General features: G+C 35.5%; 1 protein-coding gene across 1 annotated transcript in view; it reads left to right on the forward strand.

Annotated features, from left to right (window-relative positions):
- Window positions 1-25,253, forward strand: part of IL1RAPL2 (interleukin 1 receptor accessory protein like 2) — a 1,155,228-nt gene that overhangs the window by 56,013 nt on the left and 1,073,962 nt on the right. Inside the window, exon 2 of the mRNA XM_027053379.2 lies at window positions 4,751-4,851. Within this exon, the coding sequence (XP_026909180.1) occupies window positions 4,770-4,851 (82 nt within the window). The 5' untranslated portion in view covers window positions 4,751-4,769. The remainder of the gene's footprint in view (window positions 1-4,750; window positions 4,852-25,253) is intronic.

The following is a 25,253-nucleotide window of genomic DNA, read 5'->3' on the forward strand; positions in this document are numbered from 1 at the left end:
AAAAGAGTAAGTGGAGAAGGTAATTTACAAACTAGACTTGAAAACCACTTGAGCATAACATTATCATTACAATTATCTGTCAAATGATTTAGTTCAATTACATTTTTAAAAACTGTCTTGAAAATATGGCCTTACTCATATCAGGATTGGTAATTCAAGGAAAGGAAAAATTAATGCCTTCATTAGCCATTGTGCCAGCATCTTCAGTCTTTAGAATCCTTGTGTGGTCTTTTGGGATTTTTATATCCTACCCTTAGGAAATCAGTAAACACAAAGCCCTCGGGAATATGAACTTCAGGTGTAAGAACCCTTGTATATTTATATGCATGGTAGGGGGAAGAATTCTGTGAAAAAAATGTAATTTTGAAATAATTGAATAGCAGCATAACTGCCATCATATAAAGTATTATACTTTCTCCTATACATTTTCTCCACACAACAGTAAGTTGGTTGTAAAATCACCAAGAGGAAAAAAAAGTTACAATGTAATAAACCTAAATTTCAGTGTAAGATTTCCATGGGATAACCTGAGATGCTTCTGACACTTTTAGTATTTAAACAGATGTGTGGGACTGTATGCTGGGAGCCTAGTGGTCACAGTTCTGAGACATTCCTTGATCAGTGATGATTTTAAGGCCGATTTCTGTTGCAGATGAACACAGCTAGGAGATTGATTACACTGGCCTTTCTTTTTGACTGAATTGGCAGTTTGGCAGATTTTCCCTTTCAATGGGAAATCTGCATCACCTATTGAACATGCTACAAAATACTTGTCTTACTCTATATTCCCTTAGCTTTTTTTTTATTTTTTTTAATTTTTTTTCAACGTTTATTTATTTTTGGGACAGAGAGAGACAGAGCATGAATGGGGGAGGGGCAGAGAGAGAGAGAGACACAGAACCGGAAACAGGCTCCAGGCTCTGAGCCATCAGCCCAGAGCCTGATGCGGGGCTTGAACTCACGGACCGCGAAATCGATCGTGACCTGGCTGAAGTCGGACGCTTAACCGACTGCGCCACCCAGGCTCCCACCCTTAGCTTTTAACATATACAGGTCATTCTTCACTCTCTTGCACTTGACTAAACTCTCAAGTATGCATGGACCTCCACAGTTAGATTATAGCTTCCTGAAAGCAAGGAGCGATGTTTTATAATCTTAGACTTAGTTTATGACTTCCATAACATCTAACTCCTAGGGCAAAAATAGCTTAGTAGTGGTTAAGAGCTTGGAATTTGTAGTCATATGGACCTAAATTCATTTTTTCCCTTAATTTACTATTGATGTGACCTTGTGTAAGTCACAAGTATCACTTTTGTGAATAGTAAAATGGGATAATAACACCCCTAAGGTCATTAATAGAATAAAATATCATATAGCAATTTAGTGAAATGCTTGGCACACAAAAATGCTCAATACATTATAATTACTATTTTAATAAAATACAGATTTTCCTTGACTTACAGTGGGATTACATATCAACCTATTAGAAGTTGAAAATATCATAAGTTGAAAGTGCATTTAATACACCTAACCTATCAAACATCATAGCTTAGCATAGCCTACCTTAAACTTTCCCAAAACACTTACATTGGCCTACAGTTGGACAAAATCATCTAAAACAAAGCCTATTTTATAACAGTATTGAATAGATCATGTATTTTAGTGAAAAACAAAATTGTTGGATGGGAAGTGAATCTGTTGTTTACCCTGATGTTTGTATGACTGAGAGTCAGAAATAGGAAATGTACAATCATGGACAGGATGAATTGTAGGTAAAGGAGAACATGACAGACTTCTAATATCTCACTGGCAAGGTTGGGTTGATAACGGAGTGAATACAGCAGAAATACTTAAATCAGAGATGAACCAATGTTCTTATTGAAGTCACTGGGAATAACATATATTCTAAACCGGGAGACAGGACAGAAGGGCTAGAATGTGCCTGTGGTTTAGGAAAATTTGAATAATAAGCCACCTTTTGAATGTCCAGAGCCTATGTAAACTTAGCTAGAAACTGTGCAAATAAATTTTATGTAAAACAAAGGATTTTGTGGAATTCATGATGGTCTTTTCAGTATTGGTTTGGGGTCTCCCAAAAGCAGACCCAAAGACAAGGATTTAGATATAGGTAATTTATTTGGGAAGTGATTCCAGAAAGTACTGCAAGGGAATGAGAAAGTCAGACTGGAAGGGAGAAAAAGCAAGCAAAGAGTGTGTTAATGAGCAGTTTGCCACTCAGTTTTACTGGAATATACCAACAGGTGAGGGAGTTGCAGTGTTTATTCACTAACTCCCATTACTGAAAGTAACTCATGGGGTGTTAGCAACTTGGAACTTCCAGACTGCCTCCCCTGCTGTTCAACTTACTTTGTAGATAGAAAAGCACCCCCTGGTAGAGAAACATAGGAAGTCTTCTGCAAATGACTTTTGGGGTAGGCCAAGAGGATATGGGTAGGGTAACAACAGTGTCAGCTATAGCAGGGGAAACCACATATCTTGGATTTGAATAATCATATATTTGTTAATAGATATTCTATTTCAAACAAATGGGTAACTTGAAAAAGAAACATGAAAGCTGCCATTTATTTGTATTAATGAGACCCTTGATATGATATCTACACGATCTTCTTTTATCCATTGAAAATGGATAATGACTAGGTGACTATCTTCATGAATATAATATTCTAGTGGTCAAGGTGTGGGCAGAAACAACCAAGCTAATAAATGCAACTGATTCATTAAGAGTTTTGACTCAGTGAAGTATAACTCTGAAATAGTATTGTTTTTCCCAATGATTTCTATTTGTTGTACTGTACTGTACTTTGTTTTTTCCATGGGGAGATGGTGACAATGATAATCATTTCAGTCTGATTATATAACTTTTCAGCTGTTTTCAGAGTTTCATTCTGATTTTAAAGACTTTGTTCTAAGCTCCTATCTGATTCAAATAGTGTCTCTTCCTTTTTCTTTAAACAGATGAGACATTCCAGTGGCTAGGAATTTGGAGGGTGTGTGGTAGATTTTCACACATCAGCCATGTGCCTTCTCCATTGGTGTTGCATAGGGAGACAAATGACTAGGGAAGAGGGAGAGGGAAAAAAATATGCTTTTGATTGCCTGTGTCTTTTCCTTGGTTGACCATAATTGCCCTTCTAGCCATCTATAGGCTCTGTATAAATAGTTAGTTGTTGTGACAGGCCTGATGATGAGATGATCCCCCCAGCATTTCCTCTTGGCAATGAAGTCTCTTTCAAAATTTGATTAAATCTTCCCTCAGAACTTCAACTAGTGACATGATATCACTTTTCTCTCAAGTGTACTCATCTTATCCCATGCTGTAAAGCCTCTGACAAGAATCATCTACCCAGTCCAATTTGAATCTTTGGTAATGTGCCAAATCCATTCCATGCTTCTTGGGACCAGAAATTTAGTATGTGATAGGGATTGGTAGAGATTAGTACTGGCCTCTTGTCATCTGAAATTTCCAACACACCATCCTTCCTCAAAGTTCTTTGTTACTGTTCCAGTAGTATGGGAGAAGTCCAGCATGTCATCTGGGAAAGGAAAACCTGTCTTTGTTATCAAAAGGTGACCTTCTCCTCTTTCTCAGTCTTCTTTGTTTATTGATGGAGAGAAGATGGGATGATAAAGAACTAGCTGCATTGGATAGTGAACAGGTAGCCTCAGACCCCAAACTGCAAGTTTTCTGAATTTAGGATACCAGGTGGATATAAATTCTGAGGTAAATTCTGGGAATACTCGATGCTTGATATCATCCTGTTACTCTCAAATTCTGGGTAAGGTTCTGCACCTTTAGGTACAAACCAATTATTCAAGAAACAAATCTTTACATGGAATTCTGGATCTTTAAAATGACATCCAGAGGGTGTTCTTGCTTTTCCACTCAGATTTGCTTCCACTCATTATTTTAGGGATCACTGTGCTTTCATTCTTATTGTCCCCTTTGCCATATTTATGTCTTGGGTTTATGATAAACCCAGTATACCTCTGTGGTGCTTATATTCTGATTGTTAGAGGATCTCGATCCTATTTGAAACTTTTTACACTTATTTTTCTCTTTGGAACAGGTTCATTACAATTGTTTAAAGTTCAGTATTGTTAATTTTAAAATATTGTCAAAGTTGAGTAAAAACCCTTGTGATATAAATAAACAAAATAATTATAAGTGCTGATCAGTCTTATGAATAAAACAGCAGGGAGGTGAGTCAGAGAATGACAGAGTGAGACTTTAGGTAGTTGGAAAAAGTGTTTTTTGTGTGACTGAAGACAATAGAATGTTAAGGAACCAACTGTGTGAAGAGTGGGGTGAAGTATACTAGGAGGAAGACAAACTGTAAAGACTACAAGAGGCAAATGACCTTGACACATTACAGGGACAGATAAAATATTCATAGTGGCTGGAGCATAACCAACAAGGAGGAGAGTGTTGTCATATAAGATCAAAGAGGTAGCCAGGGCCCCACCTTTACGCCCTTAATGGCCTAATGGAAGGAGTTCAGATTTTACTCCAAATCCAATGGGAAGCCATTGAAAAGTTTTAAGCAGGGAACTTTGGCATGATTCAACTGTGTGCATTCATGTTTTCTTCCATTTGAATAAAAATAAAAACAAAGGTCACTAGAATGTCATTGTTTCTGTAATGTGTCCTTGAGATATGTGAAATTTTAGCTGCTAGTTTGTTGATGCCAAGATCTGTGATTCAATTTCTTATTATTTTTTGACTTTTCAGCTACTGAAGAAAGTGAACAATGAAGCCACCATTTCTTTTGGCCCTTGTGGTCTCTTCTGTAGTCAGCACAAATTTGAGGATGGTATCAAAGAGAAATTCTGGTAAGTTGCTTGCAAATTATATTTGATCAAAAATGTGTAGTTTTTGTGACATCCAGAAAGCATCTGTGCCTTTAACTATGAATATCTTGAAACAGAAATGCTTGAACTCCAGCTATGTTGGAAGGTAGCCAAGATAAGAATGAGATTTTAGCCTACCACTGAGAAAATGTTGGGGAACTAGTGGAATTTTGTTCAACTTCAGTGGCAATGTACTCTCAGTGGACAATGAAATGTTAAGGGCCTACTTGGGGTTGGTTACATTTGCTAGTGACTGTACACCTGGGAGCAAACATTTGTAAATGAAAATACAGGAAACTTAAAAATATATATATATCCTTTGCCTCTTAATTGAGTGTGCAGCACTACTGTTTAAATGAATTCTTTTGACATGTAGCTTTATTTTTTGTTACATTTTCACATTTTTACTGAATCTCTAACAGGCAGAAGTTTAAAGCCTCCAAGTTAAGAAATATTAGCTAATTGCCTGAAGAGGAATTTCTTGAGAAGAAATATCTATTCATAGAACATGGTGGTCTGGCAGGCAGCCATGCTTGTACTGAAAGATCAGCTGTCATCGGTAGATGTCCCAATCAGAGCTTAAACATTGTTTAAAAACACTTGAATATATATGTCTTTCAGTTTTTATTATATAGTCTAGCTATAATTACAAACCATGCATGAGATTTTAAGAATTGATTTTCTGTCTACAATCATCCCAGTAAGACATTGAAGAATGTATTATTACATGGAAACAAAAGACTGTGAAGGGGCTTTCTGCTGGCTTCTAATTCAGTTATTTCCTAGAATTAAATGTATGCTCTTTACTTTCTCATTAAGTATAAAACCCAGAAAATAAAGTGCATGCCTATTTTTCAAAGCAATAAATGCTGGCTAGTGCTTGGAATTTGGTTAATGTTTGTTTTCTGAGGCAGGAATACTTGCTAATTGAAATAACTAAAGAACAGTATTGTTCTTCAATTGATATCACATTAATAAGTTTAGCATAAATGTGTCACAGGTTGTAAAATAGAGCACCACTACTGAAGTCCAAAGGATTCTGTAATGATAAGGGCAGGGCAATATATTAGCTTTTTCTCCCCTTAAGACTTGTGTATTTAACACATTTTTGCATATTGTGAATCTTTTTCAGCTGTGTTTAATATTTTACCTATAATATCTCTAACTTGGTATATTTTACGTGGCTGCCTTACCTTGCCTTAATCTTGAAGTCACATTTTCACTTTCAGTCTTGGTTCAGATTGATTTTTGCTAAAATAAAATACTCGGAGATATTACTTACTAGCAAAAGTAACCTCTTGGACCAGATTCCATGTTCTTCACTTTGCTGTGTCCTAATGTAGCAGAGTCTGAAAGCAAAGAAAAGGAATTGAGAGTTTAAAAAGACATCTATATTGATGAGGTCCCAATAGTTCATTTTTGCTTTCAATTCCCTTGCCTTTGGAGAAAGAATGAAATCTGGCCATTTGCAGCAACGTGGATGGGACTGGAGGGTATTATGCTAAGTGAAATAAGCCAGGCAGAAAAAGACTGATACCATATGTTTTTACTCATATGTGGATCTTGAGAATCTTAACAGAAGACCATGGGAGAGGGGAAGGGCAAAAAATAAGTTACAGAGAGGGAGGGAGGCAAACCAGAAGAGACTCTTAAGGACTGAGAACAAACTAAGGGTAGGTGGGGGGTGGGGGAGAGTGGAAAGTGTGTGATGGGCAGGGAGGAGGGCACTTGTTTGGATGAACCCTGGGTGTTGTATGGAAACCAATTTGATAAATTATATTTGAAAAAAACAGATAATTACAAAAAAAGACATCTATATTATGGAAGTTTAATTCATGTAAAATCCAAACTAAGAAACAAAAACAAGTTGCTCTGTGTGTATGTATTCAGTTTTCTTTCCTTGGTTTGCTCATTATATTTATAAGGACAAAGATTGTTAACAATGTGTATACATAGAGGAAGTTCTCATTGACACACAGGTGCCCTTTAAATATTAACTTTTTTATGCTTTGCTCCTTTATTCTTTATTAGCAAGTGTGAGGCCATTTGTGGCTTATGAGAGGTTCTTAGTTGTGTCTTCTTAATGTGGCCAAGTGATGCCATATTTGCAGTGAACTTTATTGAAGAAACATTACCCAAAAAGCTATTCCCCTTTGAGTGAATGCATTTGAATAATTTCAGTCTCTGTTTCCCCATATGTTTACCCTCAGCTACCTCATAGGACAATAGAAATTATAATTTTGGAACAAAACTTTTCCTACAGATCTGGGCAGTGGAGATGGTTTGAATGCAGTTAGTCTTTCTCTCATAAAATAAAAGCCTTCTTGCTTTTATTTGTGGTGCATATGGAGTAGGCAGGAAAGACTAATGGGTTTATGTTGTTGGTTTGTGCATGTCTGTGTATGGTGTTTTGTTTTTTTATTTCAAAATACAAAAACAAAAATCAAGCATGGGATAAATAAAAGACGTCCTAAGTTACCCATAGGTGATGGGAATGGGAGTACTTTAGAGCAGTTCTTTTCACTCTTTCTTTCTATTTAGGTACCTCATAACATCCTTCCCAGCCCCTACACTCATGATAATATTATTATTTTATGTAAAAAAAATAGAATTATTTGCACTCTCATTATGATGGTCCTATTTGACCTTATTTTTTAAAGAACATTAAAGATTGCTTTGACAAATCTGTAGTACAAAATTTTGTTTCATGCAATCTGTGAGGTCCTTTGGCCTTTGCCAATTAAAGAGATCCAGATTTAAACTTGCATATTTGTTCTTCTTGGAATCACCAATGGAACTCAGAACTTTCATTTTTCCCCCTACTTCCCTTTTCCCAAGTGAAAAATGAATGATTGTTCCTTTCACTCATTAATATTAATAACTATTTAGTGTGAGATGTGAAGCCAATTATAATGATTTTTGTGCCATTCATTATAGACAGGGATCTCTTTCACTAATATCTCTTCAACTAATGCCAAAGTTTCTTTAATGCACAAGACACAAGACCAAGGGATGGAAGCTTCTTTTTCTGTACTTGTCAATCAAGGAAAAAAAATAAAAGACTTAACTTTTTTTTTTTTTAATTTAGCTTGGGCACATATTGAAATGAACCTCCTAGTTTCTGGTAATATACAGTTTTTAAAAGCTGTAGCACAGGTTATGTTTCTAGGTAATACCTATTCACACTGGGCAAGCCCAAATATCAACTCTACATAGGTAAACAGAAAAAAATGGCTCTGAGGTTGCATTAGCATCTAATTTTTTTTTGCATTAGCATCTAATTTTAAGCACTGTAGCTGATTGATCAAGTGTAAGCTTGTCATCTTCACAGAATGTCCATGAGGTCCTTCAGCAATGGCATTCTCTACATCTAAGACTAAATAAGGTCATTTAGAAAATCTACTCAATTAAAAATAGGTTTGCTTTACTTAAACGTGTCATTCTTTATGGCAGGGAATTGGCTAATATCTTGACAAAGTCTATTGAATGGCAGACATGCCCAGTGGAGGACACATGTATCAAAACTAATTTTTAATAGGATGGGTGGGAGAAAAACTCTCTCAGGAAGAGAACACCCAAGAGCTTCTATATAGCTATTTCTTTTTGCCTCAAAAATTATGTCCTCAGAATATACATGGTTTTTATTTGGGAGGGGGCATTTAACTCTCCCCTTTGCTTTTCTCTGACTTTTGCTGTTGTTGCTACAGGAAAATGTGAGCTGTGTTAGGCAGTTGTTGGCATTAGGCTCCCCAGCCTGGATCTTCATATCAGGGAAGAAAGGAATAAGGAATAGGGTGACCAATTTGATGAGAAGTTATGTTTAATTCTGAATCCAAATTGGGTTATTTTGCAATCAGTACATTTGGAGAATGACTACAACAAAGCAACTTCTCAATGATCTGGTGTTTCAAGGAAAATTGCAGAATTATCAAAATATCTTGATCAACTACGAAAATGTAGACCCTAGGGGTAAGGAGGATGTGAAGGCCTGCTGGCACATAGTGAGTACTTATAGATACATTTTGGATCGACTTGAACATCCAATGCCATGAATGGTTTTACATGAGGCTTTAGCTTGTAGGTTTATAGAATTATGGAGCTTTATGATTGTTGATGAGAGAGTAGTAGTTTGTTTTCACTAAAAATTCTTTGGTTTTAGAATTTCTAGTCATATGATTGAGGAAGATCTTAAGGCAGAAATAGAGGTTACATGAGTTTGCATTTCTACCCAAAGCTAGAAAGAGTATTTCAAACAACTTCCAAGTGTAAGTAAAATAACTTTCCCTGTGAAATTGATTGTTATATAATTAAAAATAAAATGAAATATCATGCTTCAAATTCTTAAAAAGGAGACAAAATATTTTATTTTAAAATAGTGATTAGAAGTAATGTTGCTCTGAGGATATTCACATTGTACCTATAACTTGGATTGCTAGAGTACCAGATTAGAAGTTAAAAGATAACAAGGTGTTAGTGAAATCTCATCTTCTAAATTTATGCTAATGAGCTAAGATCAAGGAGAAAAATACCTCCCTGTGATCTCTTCTGTACCTGATATGGATAACATGAGATTTGATACTTTTATCTCTTTAATTAGGGTGACTTCCATGGAGTAAACTGGATCTTGGAAAAAAGGAAAAGTGGTACTGGAAGGCTTGACTTAGTTATTGGAGCTGGTATAGGAGTGGTATTAGTGTTGGGAGTATGGAACAAAGTTTCTATTAAGTAAGGAGTGGTCAGGGATGAGAGTGATAAGTCAGAAACAATGTATGGCCAGAATGAACCTGAATGAAACACCCTTATTAAAGAAGTTGAAGGGCAAATAATTTTAGGATTTTTAGTCATTGAATTTTATATGGTCAAATGCATAGTCAGTCATGAAATACTTATTAAACTCTTACTATATGTGCAATATTACACTAATCTTGTGGGGCAAGAGGGTAGGGAAAATAAAGCAAAACTCCCTTGTTGAATAATATTTACTCTCATTGGGATAAATGAATGGTTAAGCAAATTGTGTTAACCTGAGAGAGTGCTATGCAGCTATTAAAATGACCACCATTTAGACTACATTCATATATAGAAATGTGAATATAAATAATAGTAAGCAAAAAACAAAAAACCCAGTACACAATGATGTTAAAATATTCATTTACACTAATCAAAAATTAGAAAAGAATTTTGAATGATGTTTAGCACTTATAGATATATTTATAAATGATTTTTTCTACAAGTCATTTAAATATATAATAAAAATAAGAGATCTAATTAACTGGGAGGAAATACTTTTCCTGGGGATGCTTCACATATGAAACTTGGAGTAACAAAAGAGAATTTGATTCAGTATTAAACTTACACAGCAGGCCTCCAAAGCCAGGGGAGCCACAGAAAGACAGGATATATTGGACACTCTGTAGAAGATGAGAGGCTTGAGCCAGGCCCTGACAGCAGTTAGGACCAAGAGTGAGCTGGAATAAGGCAGGAGCACATTAAAGGAAAAGAGCATAGTATGAGAGAAACGGTTAGAAGATGGCAATGGGTATGGCACATGCATGTAGGGAGAAGTGTAAGCCAGCAAATGGAGAATGGTTGAAGTTGGCTAAGTCAGATAAGTCACGCTAAAAGATAGTGTTCCTGAGTTCTGGTTACAGTAGTATAGATTAGTAGTAGATTTTATTTTTCAGTAGAATAACGATGAATGATGACTCTTGCAGTCATCTATAGGGATGACTACAAAGGGTAGCCAGATGAAAGAGAAGTCTAAAATAATCCCATGGGGGAAAACAGAACTTGACTTGGGAATTTTACTCTGAGACAGATAGGAGTTAGTTTCTTTTTATGTTTTTATCTTTATAATCTTGAAACATTTAAAACCTATAGAAAAGTTACAAGAATAGTACAATGGCCCCTCAATATACTCTTTACCTGTCTTCACCAGTTGTTAACATTTTGTTGCATGTTTTCTCTCCTCCCTCTCTTGCTCCCTGTTGCTCTTTTTTACCATTAAGTATGATGTTAGCTATGAGTTTTTACAGGTAACCCTTTAAGAGATTGAGGAATTTCCTTTCTATTCCTACTTTGATGAGATTTTTTTTATTGGGAATTGGTACTGAATTTTGTCACATGCTCTTTTTGCATCTATTGAGATGATGATGATTTTCTCCTTTATTATGTTAATGTGGTGAATCAAATGAATTGATTTTCAAGTATTCAACCACTCTTACTATAATAGATAAGCCCTACTTAGTCATGATGTATTATTCATTTTATATATTGCTGTCTTTATTTAAATTTTTTTTGGTTTTTGAGGATTTTTGCATCTGTGTTCATTAGTGATATTGTCTGTAATATTTTGGTAATGTTTTCTTTAGGTTTTGGTGTCAGAATTGTGTTTGCCTCATCTTAGGAAACATTGTTACCTCCTCTTTTCTGAATGGCATTATTGCTTCCTCAAAAGTTTGAGAGTATTGACTATTGATATTCTCTGGACTTGAAGTTCCATTTGTGGAAAGTTTTTGTTTATTGATGCTTTGATTTCTTCAATAGGCATGGAGCCACTCAGATTTTCTCTTCCTTCTTAAGTCAGTTTTGGTAATTTGTGTTTTTGTAAAGGATTTATTCATCTAAGTTTTAAAATTTATTGACATGAGCCATTCATAATATTCATTTAATATCTTTCAAATCCCTATAAGATCTGTAATATTATCCCTGCTTTCATTCCTCATTTTCTTTTCTTTTCTGTTGATTAGTCTTGCTTGCTAAGGGTTTATTAAATTCATTAATCTTGTGAAGGAATCAGTTTTTGACTTGGTTAATTATTCTTTGTTGCTTGTTTATTTAATTGTTCCTTGTCCATTCATTATTTTGTTTTCTTATTTGGGGTTTAAGTTCTACTTCTTTTTGTAGTTTCTTAAGGTGGAAACTCAAATCACAGATCCTAAACCTTCCTTCTTATCTAATAAAGGCATTTAAAGTTAAAAATGTCCCTCTAAGAGGGAGCCAAAACATAAGAGACTCTTAAAAACTGTGAACAAACTGAGGGTTGATGGGGGGTGGGAGGGAGGGGAGGGTGCTGATGGGTATTGAGGAGGGCACCTGTTGGGATGAGCACTGGGTGTTGTATGGAAACCAATTTGACAATAAATTTCATATTAAATAAGTAAGTAAGTAAGTAAATAAATAAATAAGTCCCTCTAAGTATTGCCTTAGCTGTGAACCCAAAATTTTAATCAATTGTATTTTCATTATTATGTAGTTCAAAACATTTTCTGATTTCCCTTGTAATTTATTCTTTGAACTGAAATTATTTAAAAGTGTGTTATATAAGAGACTCTTAAATATGGAGAACGAACAAACAGAGGGTTATTGGAGGGGTTGTGGGAGGGAAGATGGGCTAAATGGTAAGGGGCATTAAGGAATCTACTCCTGAAATCATTGTTACTATATGCTAACCAACTTGGATGTAAATTAAAAAAAATAAATTAAAAAATTATGTTAATTTCAAAATAGTAAGGATCTTATAGCTATATTATTTGTATTATTTCTAATTTAATTCCAATGTATGTATATCAGAGAATGTATCCTATAATATTTCAGTCTCTTGATATTTACTGAGATTTATTCCATGTTCCAGCATATGGCCTCTATTGATGAGTATTCCATATGCACTTGTGTATTATGCTATGCAGTGTTCTATGAATTTCAGTCAGGTCAAGATGGCTGACAGTGTTTTTTCTTTTATATCCTTACTGATTTTATTGGATACTTGTACTATCAATTAGTGAGAGAGGGTTATTAATATATCCAACTATAATTGTGGATTTGTCTCATTCTCCCTTTACCTTTCTCAACTTTACCTCATGAATTTTGATGCTCTTATTAGTTGGATACATATTTAGAATTCTTTTCTCTTCCTGAAAAATTACCCTCCTTATCTCCTGTAATGCGATTTGTCTTGAATTTCACTTCGTCTGTGTTTAATAGAGTTGTGTTGACTTATGCTTACTGTTTTTATGTGTTTTATATATATTTTTATTATCCTTTTACTCTCATCCTATTTGTAGCTTCAAATGTGAAATGCATATTTTATACACTCCATATTATTGAGTCTTTTTATCCAATCTAACAATGTTTATCTTTTAGATGAAGTGATTAGTCCATTTACAATGGATATAATTTTTGATATGTTTAAGTAACCATTTTCTATTTGTCTCTTCTAGTTTTTTAAATTTTTTTTAATTTTTATTTTACTAGTATTATTTTGAAATGTTTTATTTATTTTTGAGAGAGTGCAACTGCGGGAGGGGCAGAGAGAGAGAGGGACAGAAGATCTGAAGCTGGCTCTGCATTGATAGCTGTGAGACCAATGTGGGGCTTGAATTCACAAACGTTGAGATCATGACCTGAGCTGAAGTCAGTCACTCAACCAACTGAGCCACCTAGGTGCCCCTAGTTTTTTGTTACTGTTTTTACCTGTTGCTGTATTTATGTTTTATTTTGGGTTAGCTTAATAATTTTTAGTATTCCATTTTTATGTCCTCTATTGGCTTTATAACTATACCTTTTAAATATTTTTAGTGGGTACTTAAGATTGGGGGTCACAAACTATGGCTTGTGGGCTAAACCTACCCATTTCCTGTTTTTATAAAAAATAATAATGGAACACAGTCACACTCCTTTATTTGCATATTGTCTATGGCTGCTTTGGTGCTATAATAGAGTTGAGCAGTTACTACAAAGACTGTGTGGCCAACAATGCTTAAAATACTTACTACGTGGCCCTTTACAGAAAAAAATCTGCTATCCCCTGCTCTAGGGCTTACAATGAGCATCCTTAACTTTACAAAGTCTATTTAGAGTTAATATTGTACCACTACATACTTCACATGTGAACCATCATATTTGTTACTTTCCTCTTCTTGCTTATCACTTCATGCCTTATACTTCCCCCTTTGTACTTCACACATCATATTTCACACTTACATTTCTAACTTCCAGTTTCACAAATGTAATAGCCTTACAACAGTATAATTATATATTTGTAGTCCTTCATCCTTCATGGTATTGTTATGTATTTTACTTCAACATATATTATAAACACTTTCTTAAACTGCAATTATTTGCTCTAAATCATCAGTTTTTAATTTTCTAAGTAGTTATGAGAAATGAGAAACACAACTTATACATTTATTCATGTATTTACCATTTCTAGTGCTTTTCTTTCCCTCTGGTCATTCCTTCTCAGTTTGTTGGACATTTTTTTTTTTTTTTTACCTTTTGTCATAGCACAAGTATGCCAGAGATAAATTCAGCTTTTGTTTATATAAAAATGTATTTGTTTCACCTCACGTTTGAGGGTTATTTGCCCCAGATATAGAATGCAATGTTGAGAGTTTCCTTATCTACAGATGTCATTCCATTGTTTTCCAGTCTGTATAGTTTCTCATGAGAAGCCAAGTGGACAGTCTTATCATGGTTGCCTTGTATGTAATGCCTTTTTTTCCTCTGGCTGCTTTAAAGACTTTCTCTTTCTCTTTGCTTTTCAGAACCTTGACCATCATGTGTTTAGTCGTTTTCTTTGTATCGATCAGGCTTAGGTATAGCTAAAATTCTTGAACTTTTGAATTAAAGTTTCTCATCAAATTGGAGCAATGTTTATTATTTTTAGATATTTTCTGCCCCATTCTCAATCTCCTCCCTTCTGAAACTCCTATTGCATGAATGCTTGACTGCTTTATAATTATTTATCAGGTTCTGAGATTCTATTCATATTGCTTCAGTTATTTTTTCTATACTTTTCAGATTGGAAAATTTTTACTGATCTGTCTTCCAGATCACTGATTCTTTTTTAAAGATTTTTAAAAATATTTATTTATTTATTGAGAGAGAGAGCGAGCATGAATGTGAGCAGGGGAGGGGCAGAGAGGAGGGAGACACAGAATCTGAAGCAGGCTTCAGGCTCTGAGCTGTCAGCACAGAGCCCAAAGTGGGGCTTGAACTCACAAACTGTGAGATCATGACCTGAACTGAAGTTGGACACTTACTCCACTGAGCCATCCAGGCACCCCAAGATCACTGATTTTTTATTCTGCTATCTGCTAAAGCCCATACAGTGAAATTTTTATTTCAATTTCTATACTTTTCAGTTTTAGAAATTTCCCTTTGCATCCTTTTATAGGTTCCATTTCTCTGTTGATGCTTATAATCTGATAACTCATTGAGGCCATATGTTTCTTTATGTCTTGAAGAATATTTTGTTAGGTCTTTAGGCATATTTATTATAGCTACCTTAAAGTCTTTATCTGCTAAATCCAATGTCTGGGCCATCTCAAGAGTGTTTTTTTTTTTTATAATTCTTTTTTTTTTTTCGTTGATGTAGGTTACTTTTTTTCCATGTCAAGTTATTTTTTTTAATTGAGTACTGAAATTTGTTGATAATACATTGTCATGATACTAGATTATTTTATGTTCTTCTAAAGGGTATTGTGTTATAGCAACAGTTCAGCTACTAATCTTGAACTTTTGGTATTTAGTTTTATCCTTTCTTAGAATAGATCTGTGGAAAACCCAAGGTATGTCTCAATCACCTATGATTTGGTGGGATTCAATCTCTAATCTTTTTCTCCCTTGTGAATTTTGTCAAAGCTTGGTTTTAGGCTTCATTAGGGAGAATCTAGAGTAGACTGTATTTGTATTTTATGACATAGTTCTTTCTTATAAATCAGGAACTTTCTGGAGTCTCAACTGAAAGACCAGGTGTTAACAAAGTGTTTCCTAGTAGTACTGTTTGTCCTCTAATATCACTGTTCTGTTATTAACTGTATAATGGTCACTCTCTGATGATAAACCTTTGGGAGACATGTTTTGTTCATGTTAGCCCAGTCTTCAGTCAGGGGCTCATAGAGAACCTCCATACAGATTTCATGGGCTCCCCTTTGTGAAGCTCTCTCCTTTTACTGAAGGTTTCAGCCATTTTAGCTGCTCTGATATCTGTAACTTCAGCTCAACAAGACATCTGGTCTCTTGTTAGAATTTGCATTCACTGTGACATAGTTGGGGAATTGTCCTCAAGTGGAGAGCTGGGTTGGCTGTTGGGCTCACTACATGAGTTTCATTCTCCACACCCCGCCCCCTGCCACCGAGATCACTGAGATCACAGTCTTGCACCACCTGAGAATAGTTGCTTCATATATTTTGTCCACTTTTATCATTACATTCTATGGGAGAACTAGTCTGGTTCCAGTTATTTCATCATAGCCTGAAGTAAAAGTTTTCTTGTTATCTTTTGATACCCCATCATTCTTTGAGCACTTCCTTGCTTTCTGTCATAAAGATGCTCCAGGCTTACCTTTCATACTTTCACTGTCCCAGCACTAGAAATAGCCATTTTTCCTGATTCTTTCTAGTGGAAAATGCTGTTCATAAATGATTTTTAAAAACTGTGATTTAATTTGGATACTTCTGATTCAAATCCAACATGACAGGGTTCTTCACCTTTACCCATTCCACATTTTTATCTTTTTTTCTCACAGTGGAAATCTAATTCCCATCAACATCTATATACTTAGTTAATTATTTTCTCCTATAATTCATGCAAAATAGTTTCTGAACTACTGTACCAAAACTAGTATCAATAACAAGCCTACTAAAAAGCACAAGATAGTTTACAATTCTTTTTGTCCTTTGAACTAATCCTACTAAATCTGTATATTCAGAGTGTTATGTTTAAAATTTACTTGAGTTAATTAATTTTCTCTGTGGTTATGCTATTAATTCAATGGATAAGTTCATTTGTGTCTTACTTGACTTGCTTTTTTATCCTTTTTGATTAAATTTTATTTCCAAAAGCATAAAACATATAATTGAAAATTCAAAATTATATAAAGAGAAATTCATCAAAGAAATCTCATTTGCATAACTTTTTCTTCCACCTTGTCTCACATATCTACTATTTATAATCAATTTCTTTAGTTTCTGGTATTTCTCTTTTCACAAGTCATTATGTATATTTTGTTTCCCCTTATTTCATACTTAAAATGTAGCAAAACTTAACTATTTGCTTTTTATGCTCCTTTTTGTTTCACGTATTGTATCTTGGAAATCAAGTAGTAAGATTGTTTTAATATTTTTCTTATTGTAATAATATATTATGCTTAATAAACATTCAAACAATATCAAAATAGAATATTCTCTTATGACTTCATTTTCAGAGATAACCCATTGCATTTCATATAGATTCCCCCAGATAGTTTCTTTGTGTGTGTGTGTGTGTGTGTGTGTGTGTGTGTGTGTATGACGTATATAGGTTAAATCATGTAATTTTCAAACTTAGAATCATACTGTATTCTTCAACTTTATTTGTCCCTTAACATGATATCATAACCTCTAATCCTTGGCAATACCTTTGTAACTTAAACTTTTAAATACAATGTAGTTTTTCAATTGTGTGGATTTATTATAAATTTAAACCTGTGCTTTATTTATGCAGGTTATGTTTTTATCTGGAGGTTTTTGCTATTCCAAAACAATGCTGCAAAGGACATCCTATTACATGTCGTAGTGTATTAGAAAAACATTTTTTTTGTAGAATAGATTCCTACAAGTGGAAATATCACATACAGCTTTTATTTAAAAACTTAAAAGATGCTGACAAATTGCCCACCAATGTCACTGTACCAAATCTGTTTTTCCACCAACAGAATATCAGAATTCCTCTCTCAATATACATTTACTAACTATAATTGTCAATTAAACAATTTTTGACAATCTAAATCCAAATGAAAAAAATTTCATTGCTTACTAAAATCCCCATGTTGACTATGATGTGTGTGTTCCTCAGAAGTGAGTGTGTGTGTGTGTGTGTGCCCGCGCGCACGAGAGGGGGGGGGGAGTGAGGGAGATATTAAAATCAGCAGCAAAGAAATACATTTGGTTAAATCTCTGACCATTCTATTAAGGTGGGCAACAAAGGATGGTGAAGGAAAATGTGAGTTAAGACCTAAATTCATTATTTGGGTTGCTATACAACATCAGCAACATCTGATATAATTGAAATATTGAAGTCCTTTTTGACACTGGTCCTTCTAAATGAAAATATAGTTTCATGTGGATAATTAAACTAATTAAAATACTTAATAATTTAAATGCTGGAAAGTCTGAAAACAGCTCCATATGGGGATCTTATACAACTCTGTAGTATGATCCAAATACACAAGTTACCAAGCTTGGTATCATGTTGGATTTGTTACTGTCCATAAAGGGGGAAAATGTGAAAGAAGTAAGAGTAAATTGAGAATTCTATTAATTTTGATGTTAGGATTTAGCCCATCCAGAAGAACAGCCAAGAACTGCAGTGAATGGGCTTTTTTTCTATTCTGTTGTTTTGGAATGAAAGGATAGTGTATCTGCCAGAGTGGAGAGAAGCTTTGAATGCCTATCATTTCTGCTAGGTTAGTTTCTATCATAACCGCACTCATATAGGCATGTCAGGCTAAAGTGCATCCCTTGTGGCTCTGTTGACTTCTACAGGTGTAATTTGCCCTAAATGAAATATGTATTCTGTAAAAGTATACCATTACTTCCTATTGTAGTGTGGTCCCTGGGGAAATCTGTTATCCAGAGATTTCTTAAAATATGCATGACACCCCTAGTCCATTAGAGGAATACTGAATATGCAGATTTAAACTTTTGCTAATATTCTGATTCTTGCCCTATTTTTGCTTCCATATATTTATCTAAAACTATCATAGAGAAGCATGACACTTTGTGAGGATTGTACCAGAACTGTTCAGTTTAAAAGATATGCCTTGAAATTTGATGACCTTCCCCCAGGCTAAGAAAAGTCCAGCCTTGCTTTTCTCTGTGGGTGTGACTTAGGAGAGCTGTATTGTAAGTGTATTCTCCCTAAAAGGTTACAGACAAGAAATACATGGTTTTAAGAGGCACCCATAAACTCTTCAGATGAATGACGTGTATTTGGCATCATTGCTTTGTGGAGAAATGAGACATTGGTTGCCTGGAACTAAATTATGCTAAGGAATATTGTAGAAACGTGGTATTTATTAATTCACCAAACATGCAAAACGACTGTGTAAAAAAGTACTGTGCAGCTACCTTTAGGTGATAAGAAATGGATAAGGCATGCAATTTGCCCCCAAAGAATTCATTAAATCATAGGGGAAGGGATAAATTAACATGCGTAGTGCTACTATATGCCAGGCACTTTACATACATTGTTTCTTCATACAAAGACACTGAGGTAGTAGGTCCCACTCTTGTTTTGTTTGAAATATTTGGAAAACTGAGGCTTAGAGTGGCTAAATGGCCACTTTTATATAGCAAGTAAAGGGAAGAACCAGGATTTAAACCCAGATTTATCTGGGTCCAGTGTCCTTCTCTTAAATTCTCTGCCATTCTGCCCCTTTGGGCACTGTTATCTTCATTTTAGAGATGAGAAACCTGAAACTCAGGGAGGGTAAGTTTATCTGAGGTCACCAGCTATTAAATGGGAAATCCAGGTTTTGGACCATGAACTGCTTGCAAAGATTATGCTCTTTCACTACACCATGGATATGTTTTATTTACAACTCTTATAAAAGGTATGAAAAGTAAGTACCATAAAAGAGGTACAGATGAAAGAAGCTATTTCCAGCTGGGAATGAGGGTGATTAGGGAAGGCTTCATGGGAGAGGTGTCATTTGAAATTGACTATAAAGACTGGGTTGGGGATAGTGATGGGGGTGATATTCTTAGCAGAGAGAACAGCAGGAGCAAATGTATGGATGCTTAAAGGGCAGGCTATTTTTGAGTACTAAATAGCCCAGATTGGCTGGAGCATAGTATAAGATCCAACTAGTTGAGGAGACATATTTGCACAGAAACAAGAGCTAGACAGATGGTGTCTTGAGTGTATATCCAGTTTTCAAAATTATAGGAAATATATTGAGAGTCTAGAAAGGAAATATATTGAATTACTTCAATTGGAAGACAAAGGGCAAGGTTGAGGGGACATTCTAGTCTTGGGCTTCTAGTGTTTCTGTTCACATGCTTTCCATTTGCTGTAATAAGGTTCAATCAGCTTTATTTTCAATTATGAAAATGTATTTGAATAAAAGAAATTACTGAGTAAGGCGTCGCCCTCAATTATAAATTAAAATTAAGTTTGTGTTCTCCAGTCTTCAGCCTCAGGGAATTAATGATGAAACAACAATAACAACAACCAAAAAAGAAAAAAAAGAAAGGAACTTCTTTCTGGTCTTAGCATTACCAGCAGGTGGCACTGTAATACATTCCTTCTATAGATCTAAAGTAGCAGTTTACCATCATGTGGCTGTCTTAGGAGTCTGACATGAGAAGGAATAACAGCTTTTAGAGTTTCTGTACCGGTGATTGGGCTGATCTTTGCACATATGCAATAAGTTTCCCCTACCTGATGTTCTAGTTTGTGAGAGCTAGTCTGCTTAGATGATCACAGAACCACCTCTGGATCTTTCCATTTTTCCCAAAGCAGGTGACTCTGAGGCATAGCTCTAGTTACCCTTCAAGCAGTCAAGCAATTCCGATTGGAGGTTGAATAAAAGGTTACAGGAAGCAGATTTTACCTTTGGCACTCCCCGCAGCCACTCTGCCTTAATACTTTGCTTCTTTCTTGGGCATATAGCCATTGCTAAGTCTGAACAGTATTAAGAAGATTCAGTTTTCTTGACCTATCTCTCCCTCTCCCCTTTACTCAAAACTGTCCTGTTCTCTAATAGGTGATGACTAGTTCATTTTTAAACCAATCTGGGTTGGTACTTTGTGACACTACTGAGCATTTGATTCTTTTGGACATGACTTCCATTTTGACACTCTTCTCCTCTTGCTCAAGTGACACCATTTTATCTTGGATCTTTGTATCCACTCTTTTTTAGTCTCCATTTTTACCTCATTTTCTTCTTACTGTCCTTACAAAGTTGTTTTTCACCAGTATTTTCTCCTCAATATGCCCTTTAAAAATAATCCTCTATTTTTCCTGAGTTTTCATTCCCTTGGTATTAACTATCCACTGTTGGTGTTTCTCAACACCAGTTACAGAATAGAATCATCTAGGGAGCTTTTAAAAGATACTCTTGGGGGCACCTGGGTGGCTCAGTTGGTTGAGCATCTGACTTTTGTTCAGGCCTTGATCTCCTGAGCTAAAGCCCCACATTGGGCTCCCTGCTGTCAGTGCAGAGCCCACTTTAGATCCTCTGTCCCTCTCTCTCTCTGTCCCTCCCCCACTTGCAGTCTCTCAAAATTAAATTAAAAATATTTTAAAAAATACCCTTGTATAAGTCTCACCCCCTAGAGATACTGATTTATTTAGGTTGGAGTGAGGTCTGGGCTTCATTATCTTTTTAAATTATATTTTAACTTTGAGGTGATTCTAATGTGCAGCCACAGATAAGACCCCCTGCCCCTTTGAGGCTTCTAGATCTAGCAATACAGTCTTTCTGTGTCTTCTGAGATACATGAAGCATTTTCCTGTTAGACATCTTCATTTGGCTGTCCTGCTTTGAACTCATTCCAAACTGAACTTTTAATCTCCTTCCTTCAAATTCCTCCCTTCCTATTGTATACCTTATCTTGGTTAAGATGGTTAAAATGTCTCATTCTTTTTGAGCCAGAATATATAGTGTCATCTCCAAATCTTTCATAATTTTCCATAGCTAGTAACCACCAAGTTCTAATTCTATTTCTAAAATATCTTCCAAATCTGCCTCCCCCAACACCTCTTCATCCTACCTTCCATTGACCCTGTTCAGCCTTTCATCATTTCTTTCGTAAAGATTGTGCAATCCTCCTACCTGGTCTTCCTACCTTCAGCTTTCAGGCCCTTCTACACTCTAACACATTTTTTAAATAGTACTTGCAGATTTTTTTTACTAGTTTGTTTGCTTTTAATTGTAGATATGACCATGCCTGCTCCTATGAAATAAAACTCCTTTGACTCCCTATTGCATACAGGATGAAGTTTAAATGCCTTGTGGCATACAATCTGTGGTATACAAGGTCTGTCTTAGTTTATTTCTTAATTTGTTTATTCATTTAGTAATTAAACAGGCCACATGCCCCCCCCAAAGCATTTTGGGTTATTCATCATTAAAAGAAACCCAAAACCAAAATACAAAAACAAAATCCAAAAAACAAAATTATTCAGTTTCCCAGCTCTGAGCATTTGATCTTATGCTTTTCTTCACTTCTAAATCGCTTCCCACCTTCTTTGCCTTTTGATAATCTTACTCATCTTTGATGACCCATTTCAAATGTCATTTTCTCTGTGAAGCTTTCCCTGGATTGTCCCCACCCACCCAACTCTTACAGGCAGATTTAATTTTCCTTCCCCTGTGTTCCTATAGAATTTTGTTTATTCCTCAGTAATGGAACTGGTCATATTGTGATTTAGTTATTTGTATATCTATCTTTTTTCCACACACTTGTGAACTCTTCAAAGGCAAGAACTGTTTTGTTTGAAATTCTCTGTACCTGGAAGACTGCCTTGCACATAGTAGTTAACGTACAAATGTTTGTTAGGTGACTGAATAAATGCTTTTGAATTGCTGGCACACTAGCAGGCTTGAAGAACAGAGTGACTGAGATAGGAAGTCGCTGAGCAATCTTGTATTACCAAGTATTCCACTTCTCACAGTTCAGTATTATGGCCAGAGCACAGCTACCTACCCTCAGGTTCTGCTGTCTGATGAGGAGGATTTACCAGTGCTGTTGGAACCTTGTACATCTCCATCCTCATCTGCAGAGCCCACATTAGCATACACTTTATAGTCTTTCAGTGTATAAACACCACATACTTCAGCTTAATCTCCTCAATGTTCAGTGACAACCTATTTATGACTCAAGTGGTATGAACTAGCTAAAGACAGACCATTGAAGAGCAAAATCTGGAGAGGGATGGCTAATTGTTTTATTTTTTTAAGAGAAAATACAATTCATGTAGCCTGCAATTACAAAAAGCCTTAAAACACGCTGTGTAAATGAAGAGCCAAAGTCTCTTTCTGCAATATACGCCATGGGAACCCATATTTAAACTTATGCCTTTGCTGCAAAATAATAGACAAAACAACAGTAATGGCAGAACTGGGAATGAGCAGGTTTTAAACCCTGTAGTGCAAATATTTTTGACTTATACAGCATACCCAGTGGAATGACAATATAAAGGAACTAGATCCCCAATTGTTAAGAGAGTAGGAGCACCTGATTTTATCAACATGCTGCTACATCTACCAGGTCTAAGTTAGCCTTTTATTGAGCCTCTGCATTTTATCCTCCCTTTTTATTTTTGTTCAAAGCAAAGTCTTCTAGCTCCTTGAGCTCTTCCCCAGTCACTCTCTAATTTCTCCTTTGATATCAGAGCCCAGACCTCTTGTACTTCTTTTCATTTTATTTAATCCCTAGGTGTCATTGTTAAATCCTTTGTGTTTCACCTAACTGCTGCTTGGCCAAAGCTATTGCTACTGATTTTAGCCTGCTTTTTACTTAGAATTAATTCTGTTTTCTTAAAGAGCTGACCAATTAGTGAGCAGATATCTAGAATCTGATCATGAGTTCAAGAAATCTACCTTAGATCCAAGTTACAACTTGAATGCGATAAAAATGAAAACTGCATACCAAAAGGGCCCTTAGGACATAATTTAAAAAAATCCACTACCCAGTTATGTGCCTTTGTCCTTCCTTTTCTAGTTGTACCTTTTAATTCAGGAGCAGATCCCCTGAATGGCACCAAAATGTGGTTCACCAGCTCATCCTGCTGATTAGAAAAGTAGACAGGAAATATGTCGTTTGTTGTGAATATCATTACCAGGAAGTTAGAACAAAAACATCTTTAAAGTCATTGACAATTTGTTTCTAAAATGACATTTGTTTTTCTGTCTAAAGAGAGCCTTTCTATTTCCTCTTAGAAGGTTCAAACCCTGACTCCAATGTTTTGTGACCCAGGATATTAGGTTTACCTCTCTCACATATAAAGGGAAGAGAATGAACAGCTCTATGTTCTGGGAAATTTCACCTTTCTCTTTTCTAATGTCGTTTTAGGACTTTTACTTTTGTATTTTATTCACTGAATTATAAGATAGGGCATATCATACCCTCTGACCTCTGAAGAGTTTTATTAGAAGGAACTTGTATCAGTTTTCTTAGATGTTCCCCTTGCATTTACTGGCTGCCCTTTTTGTTGCTCTTTATTAAGATCTTTGTCTGCCATTTTCACATTCATTATTTCTGCTGTTTTCAGTGTCCATTTGGGAAGGTGATAAGATTTTTTTTGAGAAACTGGAGGATGGATCTTTTGCATTACTTTGTATACATTAACATGTTGATTTTATATAAACCCATAGGTTCTGGGTTAATTTACATAAACCTGGCTTTCAGGAAGGTAAAGACCTTGTCAAAGAAAATGAAATAAATCAAGATAGCTGAAACCAAGTATTTTCAAGTTATCAGAAAATGGGGTGGACAAACAAGAGTTGTAAGGTAGAGACTCTTTATGGTTATACTGTACTCACAAAGTCTTCATGTAGTAAGGAACCAGAGAGGTTATCTAATCCAGGCTCCCACTGGTATAGAAATTCTTTCTAGAGCACACCACACGGGTGATGGTCTAGTTGAAAGCTATACTTTCAGAATCAAGTGCCTAGTAAAGGAGCCTGTCTAATTTTGAAAAGTCTTTAACTGTTAAGACACCAAAATCTGTCTGTTTGTAAGCTTCCATCAGTAGATCCTAGTTCTGTCTCCTAGAGTCTCATGGGATCCATCTAATTTAGTGGATCTTAATTTAGTATACATATGGGGCGCCTGGGTGGCTCAGTCTGTTAAGCGGCCAACTTCAGCTCAGGTCATGATCTCGCAGTCCATGAGTTCAAGACCCGCGTCGGGCTCTGTGCTGACAGCTCAGAGCCTGGAGCCTGTTTCAGATTCTGTGTCTCCCTCTCTCTGACCCTCCCCCATTCATGCTCTGTCTCTCTCTGTCTCAAAAATAAATAAACGTTAAAAAAGTTTAAAAACATTTAGTATACATGAACAGGGCTGAAATAAGTTCACAAACCCTCTGAAACTGTATGCAAAATTGTGTGTGTGGGTATGTGAATATATGCACGTATCTATAGCTTTCATTAAATTTCCAAAAGGAGTGTATGATCCTCAAAATATTTATAACAACCAGGGCCAGCTTCATAAGTATACAACTTGTGTAGGTACACATGGTTCCACACTTAGAAGGGATGGTTCTTGGTTTAATGATTTACTGTTGACATCTTGAATAGTTTATCACAAGTGACTTTGAATTTTAATTTTACACTGGGGCCCTCAAATTATAGAGGAACTACTTAATAACATGAAGCTCAAACAAATCACTA

This window comes from Acinonyx jubatus, chromosome X (assembly GCF_027475565.1).
Source record: "Acinonyx jubatus isolate Ajub_Pintada_27869175 chromosome X, VMU_Ajub_asm_v1.0, whole genome shotgun sequence".
NCBI classification, from domain to species: Eukaryota; Metazoa; Chordata; class Mammalia; order Carnivora; family Felidae; genus Acinonyx; species Acinonyx jubatus.